This window comes from Acanthochromis polyacanthus, chromosome 12, assembly GCF_021347895.1.
Source record: "Acanthochromis polyacanthus isolate Apoly-LR-REF ecotype Palm Island chromosome 12, KAUST_Apoly_ChrSc, whole genome shotgun sequence".
Classification (NCBI taxonomy): domain Eukaryota; kingdom Metazoa; phylum Chordata; class Actinopteri; family Pomacentridae; genus Acanthochromis; species Acanthochromis polyacanthus.
The window spans coordinates 29,706,374-29,732,833 of record NC_067124.1 but is presented as its reverse complement, the minus strand read 5'-3'; the positions used below and the strand labels follow the sequence as shown (position 1 = coordinate 29,732,833).

General features: G+C 37.6%; 2 protein-coding genes and 1 long non-coding RNA gene across 4 annotated transcripts in view; 2 read left to right on the top strand and 1 right to left on the bottom strand.

Moving 5' to 3' along the window:
• Positions 1 to 26,460, top strand: part of LOC110963916 (uncharacterized protein C14orf93) — a 161,174-nt gene that overhangs the window by 39,350 nt on the left and 95,364 nt on the right. The window lies entirely within an intron of this gene.
• LOC127536441 (uncharacterized) lies at positions 2,308 to 4,198 on the bottom strand. The gene is made up of 3 exons (XR_007945431.1): positions 4,104 to 4,198; positions 2,685 to 3,381; positions 2,308 to 2,535 (listed from the first exon to the last, which is right to left on the bottom strand). It is a non-coding gene; the product is annotated as an uncharacterized LOC127536441 (long non-coding RNA).
• The window catches only part of npr1b (natriuretic peptide receptor 1b), a 71,928-nt gene continuing 49,586 nt past the window's right edge, over positions 4,119 to 26,460 (top strand). The window contains exons 1-2 of the mRNA XM_051956774.1: positions 4,119 to 4,543; positions 9,570 to 10,338. Coding sequence (XP_051812734.1) covers positions 9,594 to 10,338 — 745 coding nt within the window. The 5' untranslated portion in view covers positions 4,119 to 4,543; positions 9,570 to 9,593. The remainder of the gene's footprint in view (positions 4,544 to 9,569; positions 10,339 to 26,460) is intronic.

Here is a 26,460-nt window from a genome sequence, read left to right as displayed (position 1 = left end):
GATATGGAAATTAGTCAACGGTGCAGCCTGTTTTTCTACAGTTAACATGTAACTGTTAACATGATTTTAAGAGACAATATCTTTTTTTTTAAATGGTATATCGGGAGGTGACAGAGTGTTCAGGGATCTAGCCGCCTTTTCTTATCTCTTGCTGTATTTAACCGTTGTGGGAAAAGCTGAGGATGCTTTATGGTAATGCTGGTTATCACATTATACAGACACACTGTGTGTTTTGATACTATAAATAGAAATACCTGACTTAGAGGAGGGTTTGAGATAAAAATAGTACACCATGATCACATGTTTTATATCCTGTCTGACAAAACTTCTCAGCGGTTAAAGTGTAAAGTGTGTTTATGTTAGCAGACGGGACATGATCCAAAGTGAAAAAATAAATAAATAAACAAAGTGCACCTCTGAGATTCAGTTTGTTGTTTCTGGCTGTTTGTAAGAGTCTTTTTGTTGAGGTTTACACTGTAAAAACATCAGTCATTTCACAGATATTTTTTCTATAACTGTAAATAACTACAAACTTAGCCACTGAAGCTGGATAATACAATAATACACACACAATCTCTAAATTTAACATAAAATATCCGTAAAAATCCAATCACACACAATACAAAAGTATCCTAAATGAAATGTAAATTAAATTATGTACAATGAATGCCACACTTTATATGTACAATGATTGCCACATGAACATCTAGAAAAATGTTACTGCCTTAAACGAAGCTTCATTAATAATGTCTGTATTACTCCCCAGTCAGACATCAGTGAAATAGCATCTTTTAAATAACAAATAATACCAAATATAGATCTCTTCAAAGCACAACAAAGTGGTGAGGTATGAGTGTGTGTGGGATAAAAAATCTGAAGGCTCTGGAGGAATGCCTCAGAGAGGTCAGCTTCTGTATCTTGGGTTCTATTTCTAATAGTTATTACTACATTCTCTTGATGGGGTCATTTTTCTGCAAATGTAAATAAATAATTTATATCACAAGTGTAACATTTTGTGTCAGACTTTATTTGGTTGGATGATGAGAACAGTCAACAACTTACACAAGACTGCTTTTGAATTTCATAGTCAGGTAACTACATTCATTTACTGATGAAGAATGATAGTCAGCCAGAGCTCTAAAACCATGACAATTGAAGTTAATTACATTCATCACCTTTTTAATATGTGTTGCTCTGCAAAATTGATTGAACAAAGTTGATTAAGAGCTCATTGCATCCACTGGCACATGCTCCTGTCAACATTCTAATTTGAAAAATGAAATCTATCAACCAAAAGACAAATAAACAAGTGAACTTTTTCACCAACCTTCAGCCCCTCATTGTCTTCCCAGATAGCAAACTATGGGTGAATCAATGTTGAATCTATGTTGAGACCTAACGTAGAAATTATACAGAAAGCGCAAGGTTGATAAAATGTTGAGTCAACGTTTGCTTTTCAACCATAAATCACACTTTACCCAGATAGCAAAAGATGTTAAATCAATGTTGAATTAGGGTTAAGAAGGTTGACTTGTGGTTACGGTTGAAGACTGATGGTTGGATCAACGTTGATTCAACAACATTTTGTCAACATTGAAGTTTGTGTTTAAAAGATACCATTGAATCTACGTTGTATTTTGGTTTCATTAAAATGTTTGGCAGGTCAATGTTTAATTAATGTTGAATCTATGTTTGCAAACATGTAATCCATGTAAGCAAATGTTGACTCAACATTTTATCAACCTTGCACTTTCTGTATAATTTCTACGTTAGGTCTCAACATAGATTCAACATTGATTCACCCATAGTTTGCTATCTGGGTTCCCAGTCATGATTGTAAATAGATGGAACATTCCGAGATAAACATATCAAAACTATACTAAATCTTTATTGATATAGTCGGTGGTCTTCCAAATGTCCATTTTTTTGTCAGTTTGTAAAGGATGCTGCTGATACAAGCAGCAAGAGTTTCACAAGTTCATGGTGACAATAAGTGAAATTTGAAAAAAGAAAACACTTAATGTCTTCAAATATCATCTATTATAATATGTATCTCTGTCTCTGTTCAACTGTGGGGATTTTTTTATTACAGTCAAGATCTCAGTTAGTTCTGATATTATTTCTAGATAGCCCTTGGTCTCTGATTGGCAATGCCGATGTACGATTTATAATATTAGTGTAACTGTTTATTATTGTGTGTCAGGCTTATGGCCGGTGGTTCAAACTTACTAATAAAATGAAACAAAGGACAAACATGACAAATACTATGGTGTGCTTCCTAGTGAGACCATTCAGTGGGCCTGGGCCTTAAACCAAGGCTGCCTGTTATTGTTATTGGTGACAACACTGTCCTTTGAAGAAGGTCTTAATTACACATACATGTAAAGTCGCCATATTATATCACTATTGTCACATATTCTTACATCTGTGTCTTCATCATCTGTTCTTTTCCGCTTCAGTCGGAAAACAGGGGAAAGACGGCCAGAAATCATGTCCTTTCCCTCCTTAGTGAAATGGGCAAACCTTCTCCCATGCCTGAAGAAACAAAAAATAAACTAAGAAAAATAGTCATAATACTGAAACGGCCAACTAGGGATACAATATAACAATATTTTTATCCAACAAAGAAATCTAATCTCCTTTGTTAGATTTTTTTGATCTAACAAAGGTTAAATCAATCATACCCTTCGAGGATTAGGTTTTCCATAGTAACGGAACACCAGCATCTCCACAGAACTGGCATGTCGTCCTTATAGGAAGAGCACATTCCACAAATCCACAATGATTAACTTCATGTAGATGTATGTTGCTGCTACTTTAAATATCCACACTAGTTCGTCAAACTTACAGGAACTGTAACGATCAAATTATCGGTTCAATTTACAACAGTGAAGTCAAATGGATCACTAAAAATGAGGTACCAGGCGTACTGTGTCAGAAACATTAAACAGGTTAAGGTACTGAAAATATGTTCAGCTAATTTGAAAGTTCCATGTTTGAAAGCTTACCATTATCATAAAAAATGCCACAGTCATTTGCATGTGACTATCTCGGAAGCCCCTGCACCACGATAGTAGAACAAATATCAAAATGTATCTAATACAATTTATTTTAAAAAGCATGGTATCATGATATTGCTTTGATGGGCCAAGTCAGTTTATATGGGGGTGTATATTAATACTAAAAAAGTTTTGAGCAAAATAGTTACAATATTCACTGCAGGCCACCCTCTTTTTCGGACACAGCAACAGAGGACACTTGATTCCCATAAATGCAGTTGTATCTTCTGATGAAGTAATGCAATCTTGAAGACTGTTACCTCTATGTCTTTGCCTGTTTTTTTCAATCCAGGGACCTGGAACCAGCTGCTTTGCAAGATCACTGTTATTTAAAGAAAATACGGTTACATAATGTCTCTTCTGTATTAGCATATCAATTAAAACAAAATAATTGCTCTCTTTTCAAGTCTTACTTGACAAATACATAAATACGTAATATGAAATAATGTAAAAAACATATATCAAACACCGAAACATACGGACTGAGCACAGTAGAGAATTTACACGAATTTATAAAACACCCTCGGTACACATAGTACACATATCCAGACAAAAGAGGACGTTTGGTCACCCTATTACAACACACATTACAACGTTCAGTCATTCTTTTTGTGACGTTTACACAGCAACAGGCTGGTGTACTTCTGTTTCTTCAATGAAATAATATTACATACTATAATATGACCTATCACCATAGCTATGAAACAACAACATGCAGCAAGTCGTTCACATTTATTACATGAAATATGCTAAAACTTACGGTGTGAACACCATAGATATAGCTACGGTGGACACGACCGGCCATGGTTGAAGATTCAAATCTCATATCTCGCGTGTTTCTCCGTGACTGCCGGTGAGAGGCGTGTCGCAAAGTAGGCGTGTCGCAAAGTGACGCGAAGCTTTGCGACACGCCTACTTTGCGACACGCCTCTCTCTTGCAGCCTGCAGACAGACCCGTCTCGCTCCCCTCCCTCTTTCTCCCGGCTCTCCTCCCTCTCTCTCCCGGCTCCCCTCCCTCTCTCTCCCGGCTCTCCTCCCACTCACCTCGCCGTCAGTCAGTCAGTCAGTGAGCGTCTCTGCTGATTGAACGTTCACCTGTCGGACTGATTATCTACCTCCAGAACTCGTTTCACCTTCTGAGGAAGCAGCTCAGCGTGTTTCCACTGTGGGAGCTGTGGGTTCTTGTCGTCCTGCGTGGATTTTAAATCAGTCTGGAGAACATTAGGAGGAGTGTCCGACTCTGTCTAACCTAAGTTTGGGAGAAGTTGGCTGCTTCCACAGACGTAAGACGAATAATTAGACTCCAAAACGCAACAGGACGGAGCGTCTGGAAGTCACACAGAGACCGATGGTTCCCGTGAATCGCTGCTGACGGTGAAACGAGGCGTTCAGGGACGTTTACCGGAGAAGGAGGGGACTGACCGGGGACGGACTCTCCGGGCTGCTGGTGCCTCTGTGGCCGGTCTGCTGGTTCTCCCGCTGAGGTAAACGCCAGATCTGAGCTGCGGAGTCAGGATTTCTGTATTGATTTATATGTGAGAGGATTATTGATCCGCATGTTTCTCTCCGGAGGGAAACGATGCTTTTAAGGAGCAGATTAATCCAAGTATGGAGGCTCATTAGTGCCTAAAATAACGTTTAGGTCAACAAGAAAGACATTTATGCAGCAGTTTGCATCAATATTTGAGCTCAGACAACTTATCACGAACCAGTAAACTACACTGAGTTGGAGGAATTAGTTGTTCTCTCCAATCAAAGGTGATTTTAATGATTTATTGAAATATTTAGTCATAAGAATTAAGTTGTTTTATGTACAATTACCAAGATTATGATCACATTTAAATTTAAAAAACAAAATAACTTTTACTCCAGCAGAGGAGGGGACCTGAAATCCTGAAGTCAAGGCAAAGAAAAATAAAATTATTAAGCCAGTTTAAGTTACTAAAACCTGACTTCAGTTTTAAACCAACTATTGCAGAAATCTGAATTGAAACTACAGACATTCTTGATCTGATCATTATATCAACACTACTCAGCAAAACGGTGTTGTGCAATTTTTAATAAGTTTTTCTGAATCACTCCGTTTTATAGCTGGTTACTCATAAAAATTAAGTTATTTCAACAAGTGTGATGTACTTAATTATAATTTTTATAAACACAAGTTTACAAGTTGCTGCAGTTAGATTTTATTCTGTAGTTGTTTTTGTTTTCTTGCTTTTTCCTGTTTTTCTTTATGTAGCTTTAGACATTTTTGAACAGGAATTGTGTGATTTAACATGTAAACATTAAGTCTGGAAAGCAACCACAGCACTGATTTTAATTCCCCTACAAATCAGATATAATCATGAAAAGTCCTCTGTAGCTGAGCAGGTTTGTCAAATGAGACTTTAGTATCTGTATCCACTAATTTGCGAAACTAAGGTTAAATAAGTTAAATATGACTAACATCAGCAGCAGAACAACAGCTTCCATCATCTGTATCAGCAACTGTAGAATAAACACTGTGCACTGTTGGTCAGATCACAGCTGAAATATTTCCTGATTCATTACTTCAGTGGAATTTCTGAGTGTCCTTTTTGTCGTATTTGTTCAGTCTGCACACAGTCTTAATTTATCCAGGTGTGTTAAGTACAAATTCTGACCTCAAGGTGAAAACTGAGGTCATGAAGCCAATTTTAGTAGGTTACCTTAACTTTAATTTAGTTTTTAACTCCTTGATGCCTGTTGTCGCAAATTTGCAAAATACCATTCGGACTGCAGCACAGATGGCGTATCCATTCCCCCAGTGCCAGTTTGTGCATATTCAGTGCGTACCTTGGAACCTTTTGCAAACACTGGTTTCTTGTAGGACTGGTTGGAGTGGGACCTAAATATTATATATCTGTTATTATGATATATCTGTTCTATGTGTAATCGATAAATTAACAATCTCCACTTGTTTTAGCATAAGCTGGAAAACAAAAACATGCAAAAGTTTCTTTAAAATTTAGTCATAAATAAATTCAGGCATCAAGGGGTTAAATTAACTGACACAGAAATTTGGCTTTAAATTGCACATAATTTTAAACTGATATAACATTATTATGCCAGCCATTTAAATAATGTTCTTTTTTAAAATCTTGCACAGATCCTTTATTCTACTCTTCAGAGTGTGTGAAGGTCTGTAATCTAGGAATGTTAATATTTAGTTTTCACATCAGAAACTCTCCCAACAATAAAAATGATTATGGTTTGGAAAACAGCCAAAACTGTAATAATGTTCACAAAACACACCTGTGTTTTTACAAATCTGTCATTTGACTGTAAAATTACACTTTAGGAAACGATAAATAAATGGGAAAAAGTCTAATTAATGTATTTAAATGATACAAAATGTCTATATTAAAGATAGAAAAAAAGGTAATTTAAAAGCTTTTTATAACAAGCTTTTCTCTTTTTGTGAAATTACACGATATTTTGTAAAATCACAGAAAAAAGTATTCATTTTTATGTCCACTGTAAAAGAAAACAGAATAAAATGCGGTCCACATCAAAAATCAGTTGTTTTTTTTACTAATTTGCTCTTTAACAACATTTTATTGCAAAATTATAGTTTTACTGTATTTAAATCAACTAAAAATATTGTTTTGCAAATATTTGCTGTCGCTTAAATAGTTTTTACAATTTTTTTTAACATTTATTTTTCTGCCACATTTGCTGCCAGATGTCAGGCGTTTTTAATGGTTTCATTTATCTTTAATTTCTCAATATGTGCATTAGTTTAGATGGGTTAAACGCCTCGCCTCCTTTCACTGTTTCCTTTGTAGCTTCCATTTACAGCTTTCATCTTGCAACAATGAATCTGTCGCACTGACAGGCTGCAGATGTCAAACCGCAGGCCCAATGGCTTCCTTTAATTAAGACATTTTTCTCAGGCGCTTCACTTTGTGAGGAGACAAAAAACTTGTCATCGATGGGCTCAGAGCCAGATTAAATCATCAGACAGGTTTACAGAGTGGAGGTGGGCAGCAGAGCTTCAGGGAGGTTTTCTCCCACGACTCCAACCCTGATGTGGACAAAATGATTCCAGGGAAGTGAAGCGGAGCAGCTCTGACTGTCCTCACTGCGCCGTTAGTCAGTAACAGGACAGAAGATTAAAACCTCTCCCGCTTTCAGACGTAAATTACAGGTTGATGAGGAGTTCGGCTTTTGGTTTTGGATTCCAGAGTTCAAACATTTTTCTGAGTTGTTCTGTCATTCTACAGTTTCATTTATCAGATGCCTTTATCCAAAGCGACGTACATCTGAGAGTAGATACAACACAAGCAAGGATCTAGTCAGGAGAAAACAACCTGGATAAGAGCCATGAAACAAGTTTAAGTGTGTCGTCACAGAGGGGTCGTGTTGTTCACCTTTCTCTCTAAGATGCACCTGTTGTCCAGGCTGTGTTGATCAAGTCCTGGGTAATATTTTGAGTAATCTTGAAAAAATATAACTTGTTTTGTCAATTTTGGGGCAAATTTGAGTCATTTTGAACAAAACCAGGCAATGCAAGCAATAAAAGTAAATAAATAAAAATTAACTATGAAATTATAGTAATATGATGAAGTTTTGAGTCCTGTGGGATCATTTATTTTGTACACATTTTGGACAAACTTTGGATCAGTCACTTTAGACAAAACCAGTGAGATAATGCAAGCGATGAAAATAAAATCAGAAAATGTTGCATGAAAGAAACAAATTCTAGTAAAACGATGGAATTTTGAGTCATTTTGACTAATTTTTGACCAGTTTTGAGTTATCTTTTGCCAAAACCTGTAACATAGTGCAAGAAATAAAAATATTACACAAAATAATAGATTGTAATGAAGGACTTAAGACACAGTAATTTTTAACAAATTTTGCATTAATGTGGACAAAATTTGAAAAAATTTTGGCGAGTGTGGAGTCATTTATGACAAATTTGAATTTATTTTCAACAAATTTCAAATCATTTTGTGTAGGATTCAGCCACTAAGGACCAACTTCATTTCATTTTGGACAAGTTTCTGACTCAATTTTGACAAATTTTGTGTTGTTTTGGATGCGTTTTAAGCCATTTAGGACACATTCTGAGTTACTCTGGATAAGTTTTGAATAATTTTGAACAAATACTGTAATGTAACGCAAGCTACAAAAACATAAAATAAAAATAAATGGATTCTAGTTCAATTTTGAGTCATTTTTCTTACAAATGTTGCATCGATGGGGGGAAAAAATCAAGCAATTTTGGACGTTTTAAGTCATTTTGAATGAATTTGCAATTGTTTTGCACAAATTTGAATCCCTCTAGTGAAATGTCGAGTCATTTTTGATAAATCAGGAGGTGACAGAGGGTTCAGGGATCTAGCCGCCTTTTCTTATCTCTTGCTGTATTTAACCGTTGTGGGAAAAGCTGAGGATGCTTTATGGTAATGCTGGTTATCACATTATACAGACACACTGTGTGTTTTGATACTATAAATAGAAATACCTGACTTAGAGGAGGGTTTGAGATAAAAATAGTACACTGTGGTCTCATATTTTATATTCTCTCTGATAAAACTTCACAACGGTTAAATATTAGTTTGGGCTGTAAAGTGTGTTTATATTAACAGGCGGGACATGATCCAAAGTGAAAAACCAAAGATTCACTTTGTTGTTTCTGGCTGCAATACCACTCTGTTTCAAAATTTAAAAAAAAAATGAAAAATTTCCAATAGTTTTGAGCAAATACTTTAATATTAAGCAAGCTATGAACATATGGTTGGAAAAAATGACATAAATAAATGGCTTCTAGTTCAATTTTGAGTTATTTTTGACTCAAAATTGAACTAGAATCCAAAATGTTGCATCAGAATGGGGGGAAAAAAACAAACAATTGTGTACAAGTTTTAAGTCATTTTGGAGTTATTTTGAGTCATTTTGAATAAATACTCTGAGATAATGTTTCAAAAACATTTCAGGAAATAAATGGGTTCTCGTGAAATTTTGGGTCATTTATGATAAATTTTGCATCAGGAGAAATTGTCAGTCCCTTTTTGACAAATTTAAAAGATCTTTGACAAGTTTTGTGTTTTGGATGCCTTTTAAAGCAATTTAGGACACATTCTGAGTTTTTTTTTTTGGATGGATTTTGAATAATTTTGAACAAATACTGTAATGTTTTACAAGTTATAAAAAATAAGGTAGGAAAAATTCCATGAAATAAATGGATTCTAGTTCAAATTCGAGTCTTTTTTTGGAGCAATTTTTGGACAAGTTTAGTCATTTTGGATGAATATTAAGTTGTTTTGTACAAATGTGATTCATTTTGAGCAAATACTTTGAGGTAATGTTGGAGAAATATTTTCAGAAATAAATGGAATCTAGCGAAATTGTGAGTCGTTTTTGATAAATTGTGCATCAGGAGAAAAAATAAGTCACTTTGGACAAATTAAAAATATCGGAGAGTTTGCGGCAGTGAAATGTTTCTCTGAATGTTTTGTTGACACCTGTGTTTTATATCTGCAGCTCGCAGGATAAGTAATTGGGAGGATGGGCTGTTGGAAGGAGGGGTTCACTCTGCTGGTTCTGCTGGTTCTGGTTGACTCTGGACGAACGGCTCGACATCACAGCTTGAAACGTTTCACTCGAGGCCACCATGGTCACCCACCGCAGCAGAACATCACGCTGGCCGTCATTTTACCCCAAAGCAACACACAATACCCGTGGGCATGGCCTCGCATCGGCCCCGCCCTGGAGAGGGCAATCAGAACCGTCAACGCCGACCCCACCCTGCTGCCCAACCACCACCTTACCTACGCCTTCAAGAACAGCGAGAACAAGGACGGGATCTGCTCCGAGTCCGTGGCGCCGCTCATGGCCGTGGATCTGAAGATGGCCTACGATCCCTGGGCCTTCATCGGGCCCGGCTGCTCCTACACCTCCTCCCCCGTTGGCTTCTTCACCACCAACTGGGACGTCCCCATGGTTACGGCGGGTGCTCCGGCTGTGGCGTTCTACGGCGGCGTCTACCCATACATCACCAACACGGGCCCAACCCACAAGAAGCTGGGCAGGTTTGCCCTGCGGATCTGCGAGCACTTCAACTGGCGGGAACACGTGATCCTGATGTTCAACGACAACAAGGTGGACGACCGGCCGTGTTACTTTGCCATGGAGGGATTGTACACGGAGCTGAGGACCATCAACATCAGCGTGGTGGACCGCGTGTTAGAGGAGAACAAGCCGCCCATCAACTACTCCAAGATCCTGTCCGAGATCCAGGACGACGCTCGCGGTAAGTCAGCGGTCGTCTGGGTGTCAGTGGAAGTTTTTCATTCACTTGAATTAGCTGGCAAATAAAAATGGAAAAAAATTGGTCAAAAATGTGGATGTCAATAAACTAGAGTCAAAACGGGCATATTAATGTTTAAAAGTCTCAAAAATGTGCATATGAACATACAAAAGTGACAATATCCAGCTATTTGTGCACAAATGTGTCAAAAACTTACAAAATAACACAGGAAAATATTACTAATTTGGATATTCATGCACAAATCTGGATATTAATACATAAAAATGTCAAAGTCTGTATTTTAATGTACAAATGTGTCAGAAACCTATAAAATAACACATGCCAAAATCTGACATACTAATGCACAAAAGTGTCAATAACCTGGATAATAAAGCACAATGGAGTAAAAATTCTAGATATTAATAAATAAAAATATCCAAAATGTGGATATTAATGCACAAATGTGTCAAAAACAAACAAAATAACACACAAAAATGTCAAAAACTCACACATTGATGCACAAAAGTGTCAATAGCCTGGATATTAATGCACAATGGAGTCAAAATTCTGGATATGAATGCATAAAAGTGTAACAGGTCAGGATATTAACGCACAAGTCTGTCAAAAACCTACAAAATAACACACTAGTCTCAAACACTTATTGTGCAAAAATGTCAAGATTTGTGTATTTATCTACAAAGATGCCAAACATTGAGATATCAAAGCACAAAAGTGTAAAAAACTGACACATTAATGCACAAAAATGTCAATAATCTGAATAATAATGCACAATGGAGTAAAAATTCTGCATTGTAATGCGTAAAAGTGTCACCATTGAGATATTAAAGCATCAAAGTGTCAATAACCTCAATGTTGTTGCACAATGGAGTCAAAAATCTGGATATTAATGCACAAATGAGTCAAAAACCTACAAAATACCACATGAAAGTATCAAACGCTTACATTCATGCACAGAAATATCAAACTTTGACAATTTATGCACTAAAGTGTCAAACATTGAGATATCAAAGCACAAACTTGTCAAAAACTGACATTAATGCACGACAGTGTCAATAACCTGGACAATAATGCACAATGGAGCAAAAATTCTGGATAATAATGCATAAAAGTGTCAAAAACCTGGATATTAATGCACAAATGTTCTCAGACTCATGGGGCACACAGACACGTGAAGAAAGTGTGGACAATTTGCACAAACAAACTGGTTCTCATCGCTCACTTGAAAGAGCCGTTCAAACGACTGACTCGTTCACGAACATCACATCTCCAGTTGTATTGTCTCTATTTTTTTGTTTTGTGTCCTGTTTTGGTCATTTCGCATCTTGTTTGTCTCACTTTGTCTCATTTTTCGTTTTTTGTCTCTTTGGGTTCATTTTGTCTCCACATATGACAGATATTTAACTGTTTATATTCCTACAGCCTCTAAAAGCTTTTTCTCTCTACTCTGCACCTCAGCATAGAAAGAAGTTTCACCGTTCTGCATGTATCTTCCAACCACTTGCTCCTCTGTTCACTGTTTTTGAGCCATGCTGCATTTATTTTATTGACCCAGTATGTTTTATTTTCCTCTCAGTCTCTCTTGTCATTTCCTTTCTGCTCTATGGAAACACTGCCTGCAGTTCACCTTGAAACTAGGGCTGCACCTAACGACGCGTCGACGAGTCGTCTGAGCACGATACGTCATCAAAAGCGGAAGTGAGCGCGCAATGCAACAGAAATTCCCTTCCGACCGGAGCGCGGAACACGGACGAACGTCGCCACGGCATCGTACATGCATTATGTATGCACGGTGCAGCGCGGATGTCCGCGTTCTATCGTAAACATGGATGTCAGCATTTACTATACAGCTGTATCTAAACGTGGACGTCCACGCTGCATCGTACATACATAATACATGCATGATGCAGCGCCGACGTTCGTCCATGTTCCGCGCTCCGGTCGGAGGGGAATTTCTGTTGCATTGCGCGCTCACTTCCGCTTTTGACGACGTATCGTGCTCAGACGACTCGTCGACGCGTCGTTAGGTACAGCCCTACTTGAAACTATTTTTCACTTTTGTTCAGTCCTGGAGAGTCACTTAGAACAAGGAGGAAAGAAATTTTAGTTAAAAAAAAAACTTAATCTGGAGAGTGCTGACATGGTTTTTAGCAAATTTGGGTGATTTCGATTAACTATGAGGATTTTAAACTCTGATTCGACTATTTCTCTGATGGAACTCAGTCACAGCTGATGCTTTCAAAGTCTGTCAAAGTTTTAAATGTGGTGATTCTTTCTGTTTTTACCTTTTCTGGCTGATGCGTATTCTTATTTTGTCGTTCTTTTTAAAGCTAACACGTCGTTTAAACCTGCTGGCGGGTTTTGGGGGTTCATACTTGAGCTCTAAATGTCTGATTTGATACGTTGCCATGGTGACCATGAAAAATTACTGAGAGTTTCCCTGGTTATCTGAGTGAAGCACCTCTTCAGCAACAAACAGATTAGAGAGCCTCAGAGTCTGGATATCTGCTGTGTTTCTGTTGTCTTACGGGCAGTGAAGGCAGCATAGATGCTGCAGGTTCTGTGTTTTTTTCTCACGCTGTGGTAGAGTTCATGTTGAAACTCGTGATGCAGCCGATAGCCGACCGTGGTAACAATCAATAATTAATAATTGATTGGTTGATTCCCAAAGTTCTTCCGTTTTTAACTACTCATTCTTAATGTTTGCTGTAAAACCAGCTCAGTTACACGAGGAATCTGAAGAACACATAAATTAAACACCATGCTACTGAATTACAGCAGATACCCACATACTATCACAAAGTTATCAGACAGTTTTGGAGTCATTTTGGACTTTTTGTGACTGATTCTGGATTAGTTTGAACTCATTTTGGACAAATCTTGGGTCATGTGTGACACATTTAGGAGAAATCTGCATAATTTTCAACCTATTTCATGTCAGTTTTGAGTATTTTGTATTTTAGACTCATTTAGGATAAAATCTTAGTCATTTTTTCAGAGGTTTAAATGGTTTAACACAAGTTTTGAGTAATTATGGGCAGGTGTTTGTCATGTAGACAAATTTGACAAATTTTGACCTTTTTCAGTCACTTTTGAACAATTTAACTAATTTTAGAGACATTTTAATCACTGTGGATAATTATTTTTGCAATTTTCGACACATTTCAATTCACTTTCTACAGTTGTGGACAATTTTGAATCGGTTTGTACAAATGTTCAGTCATTTCAGTTATTTTTGCATCATTGTGGACATTTTGTGAGTCACTTTGGTCAATTTTTTGACCCATTTTAGACAACATATACATCAAACATCAGTTCATCAGTTTAAAACTCTGTGTGTTTTAGAATAATATGAATTTGAACCATTTTTAGTTCCACTTTTCCCTTCATTTCTTTGTGTTTTATTGATATAATGCAGGTGAGAAGGCTTCACTGTTGGTTGAGGTTGTGTGTAATTACTGCACCAATCAGTCAGAAGTATTTGTTGAAAAAAAATCCTCTTTTAAACTAATCATTGACAAGTTTGACATGTACAGCCTATACTTCTGCGTCTTCTGTTTGCAGTAAATAAATTGTGGAAGGAAAATCCTTCAGGTTGAACCCGTTGGCTCTAAAAACACCACAGTGTCTCCCTGCTGATCAAACGGCTCCGTCAGTGCTGTTTTGTAATTATTATTTACAGCAGGTTCTGTAATCAGGATTCAGTCAGATTTCCACCTCAGTTCTCCCCTGCTGAGTTCAGGCTGCAGGATTTAACCTGGATTCAGAGGAAAATGATAGAAGATCACAGCAGGTCAAAGTGCTGCACAGCTCTACTGAACCCACTGCAGTCACAGACTTGATTGTTATCACAGATAACTCGCTGATATAAAGACATGTAGGATAGCAGGTGTGGCCTCATTGTGTGTTTATCAACTTGATGTCCTTGAGTTTTGTAATGATCAGTACAGATCTAAAAACATTGGGGAATCTGGGATTTTTAAATCATTAAAATACTCATGCTTTCCTTTTCTATTTTATAACAGTTACAGTGTTTCCTTGAAACACTAAAGTTCTGCCCCAAACTGCTACTTTTCCATTAGCAATTTTTCTGATTGTTAATCATGAATTTTGTTGCTTTATTGAAGAAATGGTTCACAGGTAACTGTACAGAGTTAGAGAGCAGCTCCTTAGACCTGCTGCCTAAACAGCTTAAAACCAAGTCCAAACAGTCCAAAACCAATCTAACCCAGTCTTGGGCTGGTAGTCTAAAACCAAATCCGAAACCAAGTCCAAAACCAAATCGTAAACCAGTCTACAACCAGTCTACAACCAAGTCCTAAACCAGACCGAAACCAGTCTACAACCAAGTCCTAAACCAGACCAAAATCAGTTCAAACCCAGTCTAAGACAAGTCCTAAACCAGTCTTAAACCAAGTTCAAAGCCAGTCTAAGATCAAGGCCTTAACCAAATACAAAACCAGTCCAAACTTGTCCAAAACCAATCTAACCCAGTCCTGGGCTGGTAGTCTAAAACCAAATCCGAAACCAGTCCAAAATCAGTCTAAAACCAAATTGTAAACCAGTCTAAAACCAAGTCCAAAACCAAGTAGAAACTAGTCCAAAACCAAGTTTAAACCCAGTCTAAGATCAAATCCAAAAGCAAATACAAAACCAAGTCCTAAACCAGTCCAAAACTAAGTCCAAACTAGTCTGAAACTGGGTCAAAACCAGTGTGAATCCAGATTTATTCTTGTTAAAACATGACTTATGAAGAAAGTAAGTGGACAGGAAACCCAATATTGCATGTAAAAAGGTGACGATGTTTTTGTGATATTTAACTTTTTACCAAATTTCAATACTTCGTAGTCAAGTCTCTAAGAAACAAATTTTTGTGGCTGTTAATTGGAAGAATTTCAGGTTTTCCATGCATGGAAGAATTTAGTCTGCAGCAAAGAAAACTCACTGCTGAAACATAATTTGGCAGTTGGAGTATCATTTACTCACACATAATTGCACATAATATTTTTTCCCTTTCAAACACTCAGAACTACCTGAAAAATGCAGATTTATGTCAAAAGGAGAAACAGATTTTTCTGTATGTGCACTGATCATGCTTTCTGTGGCGTGTTCACCACCAAAATATTCCAGTCTTTCTGCAGTTTCTCATAAAAAAATCACCTTTTTAGTTTGGAACTGCTGGTTTCCTAAAGTACTGCAGAATAAAATCACACTGGAGACGTAATGTCAGAGTCATAAAGCGTTCTCAGACTGGTGGATTGACTGCTGAGTTCCTGAAAAGCTGACGTTTAGGAGATAATGACGCAGTAAATCAGCACGAGCCGTTCTTATTGCATACATGTTCTGTAATAAATGCAGCAGCTTTTTATCTTGCTTTTGCACATTACGATCCCTGCGACATGCTAATCGCACAGACCCACAAACGGACTCGTCCAGGCGTCACTGTGAGCCGACAGCTCAGCGCTGCTGTTGCTGTTTTCTTGTTGATTCAGCTGCAGACGCTCTGAGGTTTGTGCTCATCTCTCCCTGTGGTTTCTGCTCCGTTTGCTCCCCTGCAAGCACCTTGTTAGCCCCACATTAGCTCCTGATCCCTGCTGAGGGCGTCATCACGGCAGCAGCAGCCAGAAATATGAACCCGATCAATGCATCTACAGGCCAGACAGCAGGCTGGAAAAGGCTCTGCCCCGAGGACACGGTGGAAAATCTGCCTCAGTCAGTGATGCAGCACATTTCCACAATAAAGGAGGCTGTCAGGAATCCTGCTACACAAGAAAACGCAATGGCGACGACAAAATCAACCAACAACAGACAGAAACCACATAAAATACCAAACAATGATGCCGAAATTAGCCGCTGACAACAGACAGAAAACCCATAAAAAACAACAAACAGCAAAATCGCCTGACAACAAACAGAAAACACACCAAAAAGCAACAATAAAATTACACGACAACAAACGGTAAACACACCAAAAAGCAACAACAAAATCACCTAATGAACAGAAAACTCACCAAAAAGCAACAACAAAATCACACGACAACAAACGGTAAACACACCAAAAGCAACAATAAAATCACCCAACAACAAACAGAAAACATGCCAAAAAGCAACAATAAAATCACACGACAACAAACGGTAAACACACCAAAAAGCAACAACAAAATCACCTAATGAACAGAAAACTCACCAAAAAGCAACAATAAAATCACCCAACAACAAACAGAAAACACACCAAAAAGCAACAATAAAATCACACGACAACAAACGGTAAACACACCAAAAAGCAACATCACAATCACCTAATGAACAGAAAAGACACCAAAAAGCAACCACAAAATCACACGACAACAAACGGTAAACACACCAAAAGCAACAATAAAATCACCTAACGAACAGAAAACTCACCAAAAAGCAACAATAAAATCACCTAACAACAAACGGTAAACACACCAAAAAGCAACAACAAAATCACCCGACAACAGACAGAAAACGCATGCAAAACCAAACCCTGATGACAAAATTAGTCGACAACAGACAGAAAACACCTAAAAATCTAGACTTATTTTGAACATTTTCGATATTTTGGGTGTTGAGTTGTTTTTTTTTTTTACATTCTTTGGATCTTTCGAGACAAATTTCAATCCTTTGTGGACATATTTTTGTTATTTTAGACAGATTTGAGGTTATTTTGGGTGTTTTCTGTTGTCATTTTTGGGCGAATTTACAGTCATTTGTAAAAAAAAATTTGTGATTTTGGACACATTTTTAGTGATTTCAGATGCTTTTTTAAAAAAATTCTTTCTTCATATTGGATGTGTTTTGACTCACACTACTCATCTGCTCTGTGGAAACACTGACTGCAGTTCACCTGAACACTGAATTTTTGTCGCATGACTTTTAGTTAACTTGAGTCAGTCTTGTTTTTTTAAAAAATGTAGTTTGAGCAAACAGTTTATTATTTACTAATTTTCCAATAAGACATGTAGAAAAAAGTGTTATTGATGAAAGATGATTTTAAGGTCAGATGTGATACCTTCATGGACTGTCAGAAATCTGAAAATCCCATCATTCTTTCTGCTTTTATAGTTTCTGGTCATTAAATATCGTCCTTTTGGCTCTCACAGAGTTAAAGCTGTGATTGAATTGGCAGAATTCGGGTTCTTTAAGTAAATGTCGCTACATGAGTGCCGCATTTGATTCTGGAGAGAAAAGGCAGAGGTAAAATTAGCCTGAGTGTGTTTGTCAGGAAATACCGAGAGATCTGATAGGCCGCTGCAGCCTCCATACATGGCGGCAGGTTGTGACCTCTGTTAATGAATGAGCGGTGGGGAGTTTGGTGGCTCTGTGGGAACCGGACAGGTTTGTTTGTGCTGCTTCACAGACTGATACACCTCCGCAGATACGAGGCGCAGCAGCTTTATGAGTCTAATACTAAACTACTGAGACACAGGGGTTTGTCTCAAAGTCACTTCCACTCTGTTTACCTTCCTTTGTTTCACTTTCTCTGGTTAAATATCAGCCAGCTGGGATCAGCATCTGAGTACTGTAACTTTCAGTTATTCTTCGTTTCATATCGCTGCTCCCTGTGCAGGTAAAAGGTCTGCAAAAGGAAAAGTTTCTCATTATTTTGGACACATTTGGAGTAATTGTAGGGCAGAGTAATTTTTTGAGGCATTCTGGACAGGTTTCAAGTCTTTTTGGACAAATCTGAGTAATTTTTCAATATTTTCAAGTCATTTTTGGACAATCCATAAGTCATTGTGGACATTTTTGACTAATTCTGAATAACTTTTGAGGGATTTTGAGTCATTCTAAGCATTTTTGGTCATTTTGAACCTGTGTGTGTGTGTGTGTGTGTGTGTGTGTGTGTGTGTGTGTGTGTGTGTGTGTGTGTGTGTGTGTGTGTGTGTGTGTGTGTGTGTGTGTGTGTGTGTGTGTGTGTGTGTGTGTGTGTGTGTGTGTGTGTGTGTGTGTGTGTTCTTGTACTTGCTACATTGTGAGGACCATTTTCTGCATTTAACTATCAAAGTGAGGACATTTTTACAAAGTGAGGACATTTTGGCCGGTCCTCACTTTGAAACAGCCATGTTTGAGGGTGAAGACTTGTTTTTAGAGAACAGGTATGAATTGAGGTTTGGTTAGGGTTAGGGTAAGGATTAGGGTTAGGCAATCAGTTGTGATGGTTAAGGTTAGGGTAAGGCTCTAGGAAATGCATTACGCCGATGGATGTCCTCACTAAGATAGAAGTACAAACGTGTGTGTCTGTGTGTGTGTGTCTGTGTGTGTGTGTGTCTGTGTGTGTGTGTGTCTGTGTGTGTGTGTACTTGCTACATGGTGAGGACCATTTTCTGCATTTAACTATCAAAGTGAGGACATTTTTACAAAGTGAGGACATTCTGACCAGTCCTCACTTTGAAACAGCCATGTTTGAGGGTGAAGACTTGTTTTTAGAGAACAGGTATGAATTGAGGTTTGGTTAGAGTTAGGGTAAGGATTAAGCTTAGGCAATCAGTTGTGATGGTTAAGGTTAGGGTAAGGCTCTAGGAAATGCATTACGCCTATGGATGTCCTCACTAAGATAGAAGTACAAACATGTGTGTGTGTGTGTGTGTGTGTGTGTGTGTGTGTGTGTGTGTGTGTGTGTTTTTACAAGCTTCAAATATTTTTAATTTTCTTTTTTTTTAATTTTTGACATATTTTAAGTCATTCTTGAAATGTTTTTATTTTGCCCAAATTCTGAGTCATTCTTGATAAATTTTACGTTATTTTAAACATTTTTCTTTTGTCCTTTTAGATAATTCTGGAGTCATTTTAGATCAATTTTGAAATTATTTTATCATTCTGGACAAGGTTCAAGTTATTCTGGACAAATTTGGACTTTTTGCCATTTTTAAACGATTTGTCTAAAACAAGTCGAATTAGAAAAATTTTGAGTCAGTCTGGACTTTTTTTAGTTAGTATAATAAGGGTTTGAAACATTTTTGACAAATATTAAATAATTTTGGTTAAATCTTTAATAATTTTGGACAAATTTCAGACGTTTTCCACAATTTAGAAGTAAGTTTGAACATTCCCATGAGGCTGTATGAGCAATCCTTAAGCCATTTTTAGTTATTTCACACAGTGTTAGTCATTCTATACAAATTAGACACAATTTTTGACATTTTTAATCCTCTCAGACTGTTCTTGAGTCATTTTGGACATTTTTAAGTTCTTTTGGAGAAACCTTTAATCATTTGAGTTTTTTTTTTAGTCATTCTGGACACATTTCCAGAATAACAATGCATACTGTCGAGTCATTTTGGACAAATCTGAGGCCTTTTGGTCAATCCAACAGTAATTCGAGAGACATTTAAAATATGGGACATTTTTTAAATTTATATCTTTTGTTGTCATGAACACATTTAAGTCACTGTGGACATTATTTTGTGAATTTTGGACAAATATTAAATCATTTTGGATAATTCCTGAATCATCCTGGATACATTTTAAATCTTTTTGGGCTCTTTTCTTTGGTAATTTTGGACAGATTTTGGTCAAAAGTGGAGAATGTGAAGTTAGCAGGACCCACAGAAACAGATTAAACACATTCAAGAGTCCATGTTCTTTTATTTCGTTCCTTCTTTACTTTAATGTGTTAAATAACTGTTTCTTATGCCTGTAAAAGTCTGAAGTTTCTAGTCATTTTGGCAAAATATTATGTCAGACTTCAAGATTTGAGTTATTTGGGACAAAGCTGGTCAGTTTGGACAAACAATGAGGGATTTTGGACAATTCTTCATACATTTTGGGGGCAACATTTTTGTGTAAATGTTTTGAGTGATTGTTTTTAGACTCAGTTTTTCAGTCATTCTGGACAGGTTTCAATAATCTTAATAACCAAACTTTAAGTCATTGTGGACATCTTTAGTCATTTTGGACAAATTTAAGTGAATTTGGAAACATTTCACAGAATTCTGGACAAGTTTGGAGTCATTTAAAACAAATTTAGTCAATTTGGACAATTCTTGTGCCATTTTTTGGACGTTTTTTAAGTCCATTTGATCATTTTGTCACTTCAGCAACAACCGTATAAATAGATTTTATCACAAGCTGATAAAAATTGCTATTTCCCAGAGTTCCCGTTGACACTTTGAAGTTGCCACCTGATGCAGGAAAAACACTGAAACCTTGCAGCTGAGTGCAGGAATCAGAGGCTCCTCTGCAGTGAACAAGATGCAGAGAGCTGGTTGAACAGCCCTCCAGATGGTTGAGGGCTGTGGCCTGTTGGCTGCCATCGCATTTTTAAGGTCAACAACAACAACCTGAGCAATTAGGAAGAGAGACCCTGAGAGGCGTCTCAGCGCTTGATTGCTTTCGCGGAAAGACGGACGTCAGAAATCAGCGAGGAAGTGTTTGCTCTGAAGCTCAGCAGCAGAAACTAATTAGAGATTCCAGCGTGGTGGCGTTTCTCCAGAGAGCACTCTGAATCGAGTTAATCTTTCACAGGACTTAAACCAATCAGCTCTGCCCTCATTAAGTGGAGCTCAGGCCCAGTTTGGTTAGCTTCTCACAGCTAACGGACGCTAATTAACAGCCGGGCAGAGCTTCCTTCAGAGCTGCTGAGTGTCTCAGTGAATATCTTCCAGACTGTCGGTATCAGCAGAAGCACATTAACCACAACGAGATCACATGTCAGAGCTGCACTGTAAAAATCTAAGAAAACAACTTTTACTCTCATTGTTTTTTATTTTGCAGATCTCTATAGAAAGTCACATGTAAAAACTCATATTACACTTGATATGATTTGAAATTAAATATTTGTTCTATTTATTATGGTAACTACAATAATAACTGTTTGGTAACTGTGGTATATTGACTACATAGTTTGAAGAAGGTTTAATGTGAATGAGTGGATCGGGGAGCATGAGACATCATTTTCACACATGGATTGTCCTCCATAGAGTCCAGACCTCAGCCCCACTGAGAATCTTTAGGATGTGCTGGAGAAGACTTTGTGCAGCGGTCCAACTCTCCCATCATCAATAAAGGATCTTGGTTGAAAAATTCATGCTTCTCTGGACAGAATGAGCGCCATACTCAAAGCTAAAGGCTGACCAGCAAAATATTAGTGTGCAACTTTTGTTTTTTGGCCGGGCATTGTATAACTTACCTTTTAGATCCCACCAGCAGATTTTAAAGCCTCAGAGGGTTGAACAAAATCCCAAAAACATTGAAAGCAATCATTTTTAGTCCATTTTTCCAGTGCAGTAACTTTTAAAGACAGCTGGAGTCATGTGAGAGCCTTCTCATTTTTTTGGTTTCCTTTAGGAAATGTGTGCTCTAAACAGGAACAATAAAGAATATTATCACATACACACATGGACAAAATTGTTGGTACCCCTCAGTTAAAGAAGGAAAAACCCACAATTCTCACTGAAATCACTTGAAACTCACAAATGTAACAATAAATAAAAATGTATTGAAAATTAAATAATCAAAAACAGCCATCACTTTTGAATTGTTGATTAACATAATTATTTAAAAAAACAAACTAATGAAACAGGCCTGGACAAAAATGATGGTACCTCTATAAAAGATTGAAAACTATTTGACCAGAGTAACATGATTAACTCAGGTGTGTCATTTAATTGACATCACAGGTGTTTCCAAACTCATAATCAGTCAGTCTGCCTATTTAAAGGGAGACAAGTAGTCACCCTGCTGTTTGGTGAAAAGGTGTGTACCACACTGAACATGGACAACAGAAAGCGAAGGAGAGAATTGTCCCAGGACATCCGAAAAAAAATGATAGACAAACATCTTAAAGGTAAAGGCTATAAGACCATCTCTAAACAGCTTGAAGTTCCTGTGACAACAGTGGCTCATATTATTCAGAAATTCAAGACCCACGGGACAGTAGCCAACCTCCCTGGACGTGGCCGCAAGAGGAAAATTGATGACAAATTGAAGAGAATTGTATCCAAAGAGCCCAGAGCAACCTCCAAAGAAATTAAAGGTGAACTCCAAGGCCAAGGTACATCAGTGTCAGATCGCACCATTCGTCGTTGTTTGAGCCAAAGTGGACTTCATGGGAGACGACAAAGGAGGACACCACTGCTGAAAAAAACTCATAAAAAAGCCAGACTGGAATTTGCAAAAATGCATGTTGACAAGCCACAAAGCTTCTGGGAGTATGTCCTTTGGACAGATGAGACCAAACTGGAGCTTTTTGGTAAGGCACATCAACTCTATGTTCATAGACTCAAAAACCAAGCATACGAAGAAAAGAACACTGTCCCTGCGGTGAAACATGGAGGAGGCTCAGTAATGTTTTGGGGCTGCTTTGCTGCATCTGGCACAGGGTGTCTTGAAAGTGTGCAAGGTACGATGAAATCTGAAGACTATCAAGGCATTCTGGAGAGAAATGTGCTGCCTTGTGTCAGAAAGCTTGGTCTCAGTCGCAGGTCATGGGTCTTCCAACAGGACAACGATCCAAAACACAGCCAAAAACACCCAAGAATGGCTGAGAGAAAAGCGTTGGACTATTCTAAAGTGGCCTTCTATGAGCCCAGATCTGAATCCCATTGAACATATGTGGAAGGAGCTGAAACATGCCATTTGGAGAAGACACCCATCAAACCTGAGACAACTGGAGCTGTTTGCTCATGAGGAGTGGGCCAAAATACCTGTTGACAGCTGCAGAACGCTCATTGACAAATACAGAAATCGTTTAATTGCAGTGATTGCCTCAAAAGGTTGTGCAACAAAATATTAAGTTATGGGTACCATCATTTTTGTCCAGCCCTGTTTCATTAGTTTGTTTTTTTAAATAATTATGTTAATCAACAATTCAAAAGTGATGGCTGATTTTAATTATTTAATTTTCAATAAATTTTTATTTATTGTTACTTTTGTGAGTTTCAAGTGATTTCAGTGAGAATTGTGGGTTTTTCCTTCTTTAACTGAGGGGTACCAACAATTTTGTCCACGTGTGTATCAGAGCCTGACAAGGTAAATATCAGCCCCTTTTATTAAAGATTCACAGTTATACGTGGTTGTGTGAAACCATTACAAAGTATTTTAACTCTCATACAGAAAACAGTTCAATTAAACACGTGAAGCTGCTTTATCTGCACTCTAAAAAATATTTTAGGCTTATCTCAGGAACTATTAAAGAGGAAAATTTCAGTTATTCTCCTCATGCCATTGCTTCAGAATCTGTAGTATTGGACAAGTAGATGAAATCATCTCTGATTATGGGTGAGTTGAAGTATGGAAAAAAAAAAAATTAAACCGTCATGAAAAGTCCGTCTTTGAACACATTGGACAAAAAACTGACACTGCAGAAGTCAACTAGAGATATTTTCTGATCAATATGTAGCTGCATGTTACAATAATACAAAATTATGTTTGAAATAGTCAGGCTGAAATTGACAAACTATCTTTGTAAAGATCCATATTTTATTAAATACAAAATAATGTCAAATCTGAGATGGTTGAGCTGGAATGGTTGTAGATGTTTGATACAAACTACAGTGAGTTATTGGAATTAGCTTCTCCTCTTTAATCAAAGGTGCTTAATGCATTTTTAAGATGATTACTTTTAAAATGAAGGTTTTCTTACTAGTTTTTACATCTTATTCAGAGTATTTTTTTGTGTGTGTTTTGTTTTTAATCACCATAATTATGAGTACAAGTTTTTAAGTTGACAAACATTTAAAAATCAAGTTGTTCCAATTGTATTTCCTTTAGTAGTTTTTTTGCTTTTTAAATTCAAATGTCCCCACTGACTATTAATAAACACGAAAAGTCCTCTCTATCTAAACAGATTTGTCAAATGAAAATTTTTCATTCTCAACTACTAGTTTGCTAAACTGAAGTTGGATGGACACATTTAAAACAATTAATATAAATCTAACATTATTTTTGATTGGTTTGACTTGCATAATGTTGCATGAACTTAATATTATGTGTTATTTCAAGTCAAATTTCTGCGTCAGTTGATTACAACTAAATTCAAATTGAGGTAGCTTAATGAAATTCAGGATTTCATGTCCACTCCCCTACTGGCTTAACCTGGAAGCAACTCAATTTGTTTAAAATGTACCTTAAAACCTAGCTTCATAATCCAAAATCATTAACAATAGTCCAATATGCCTGAAAATTGCCAAGAAGAACTCCAAGATCAATAGCAATAGTCCAAAGTAACTTGAAACCTGTCCAAAAATGACCGGAAGCTTGGCCAAGATGAATAAAAAATGACCAACACTCATTCAGAATGACTGAAAACTTGTCCCAGGTAACACAAAGTTGTCCAGCTGGCCCTTGAAAATAGAAAAAAGAGAGCAGAATTTTCAAATAAAGGTGGTACTGTATCCATATTTCCAACTAAAATTACAGGGTTTGGTTGACATTTCACCAAATTTTCTGACCTCTTTCATCAGTAGAATTTGTTGTGTGACAGGACAAGGTTTCAATTTTTAGACATATTTACAAAACGGTGATGTGGACTCACTGGTAGTAGAACAAAAAGTGGTGTATATTGAAGCCTATGTATTGTCATAATGAAGTCGTACAGATGTTGGATGTTCAGGGTTTAGTTCAGTGATGATTTCGTCCTCGGAACCTGTAATCTGCTGATCAGCATGATGGACGAGGCGACTCGCTGATAAAGACACTTTGTGTTGGAGCGCTGATGAAGGCGTTAAATCACAGCGAGGACAAAGCGTCTCTGGACTCATTAACAGGCGTTTGTATCGGACCATCGCACTGTGAGCCGGTGTCCTTTCAGAAGAAGAAAGCAGGCCGGGATTAGCCGACGCTGTCACCAAGCAGACAGCCGATATCAAGATGAAGCTCCCATATTAAAATGTTACGCTGTCAGATCTGGACCGACAGACAGCAACAGCACGTCCAGCTCACACAGCTGGCCTAAACTGGTTTTAGACTGATTTTAGACTGGATTTTGGCTGGTTTAAAATTGAATTTTATACTGCTTTTAGACTAGATTTTAGGCTGGTTTTTGACTGCATTTTAGACTTGATTTACAGTGATTTTCAGACTGAATTTTAAGTTAAATTTAAGAGTGGATTTGAACTAGTTAAACTAGTTTCAGATTATATTTTAGATGTTATTTGGACTGGATTTATGTAGCTGCTTAGTGTTGTTCCTATTGGTATTTAGAACCTGTTGTTCAGCCATAGACTGACTTGTTTTCTGTGTTTTATACGTTTCTGTCAGAAAATATGTTGAACTGAGCAGTTTCCTGAATGAATGAAGTCCTACAATCAGCTTGTTGGACTTGGTTTCTCTTTGGTCCTGATGTTGTTTCCGAACTCTGTGGCTGATGTCACTTCCTCGACTCCCGTCACGACGGTGGCCTGGCAGGCGGCCAATCATCCTGAACAAATGTACCCACAAGGCCATGCTTCGGGCCTCTTTTCTTCTTCCTTGCCGCTGTAGCCATCCATCTGGCAGCAGTTAAAGATTAATATGCTGGAATCTGAGCGTCGAGCAGCTGAGAGGATTCACGAGCAGTTGGGTTCATTACTGCTGGAAACACTGATGGCTTTTAAAACCTGAGCATCCTCACAAACAGTCACTTCAGGTTTATGTAAACCTACCGTAGTGTGTTTGTAGTTTGAATCTGTTTTGCCTTTTTGCACATACTCCTGTCTTGTAACGTGTGCATCAGCGCTGCTACAAATTCCTCTTTGGAGGAAAACCCCACAGTGGTTAAATCTTTAATTGATATGCATATTGTATACTTATAATTGATATTATACACCGATCAGGTGTAACATTTTCACCACTGATAGGTGAACTGAATAACACTGATTATCTCTTCATCATGGCTCCTGTTAGTGGGTTGGACATATTAGGCAGCAAGTGAACATTTTGTCCTCAAAGTTGATGTTAGAAGCAGAAAAATGGGCAAGTTTAAGGGTTTGAGCGAGCTTGACAAGGGTCAAATTGTGATGTCTAGACGACTGGGTCAGAGCATCTCCAAAGATGCAGCTCTTGTGGAGTGTCCTGGTCTGCGGTGGTCAGGATCTATCAAAAGTGGTCCAAGGAAGGAACAGTGGTAAACCAACGACAGGGTCATGGGTGGTCAAGACTCACAGA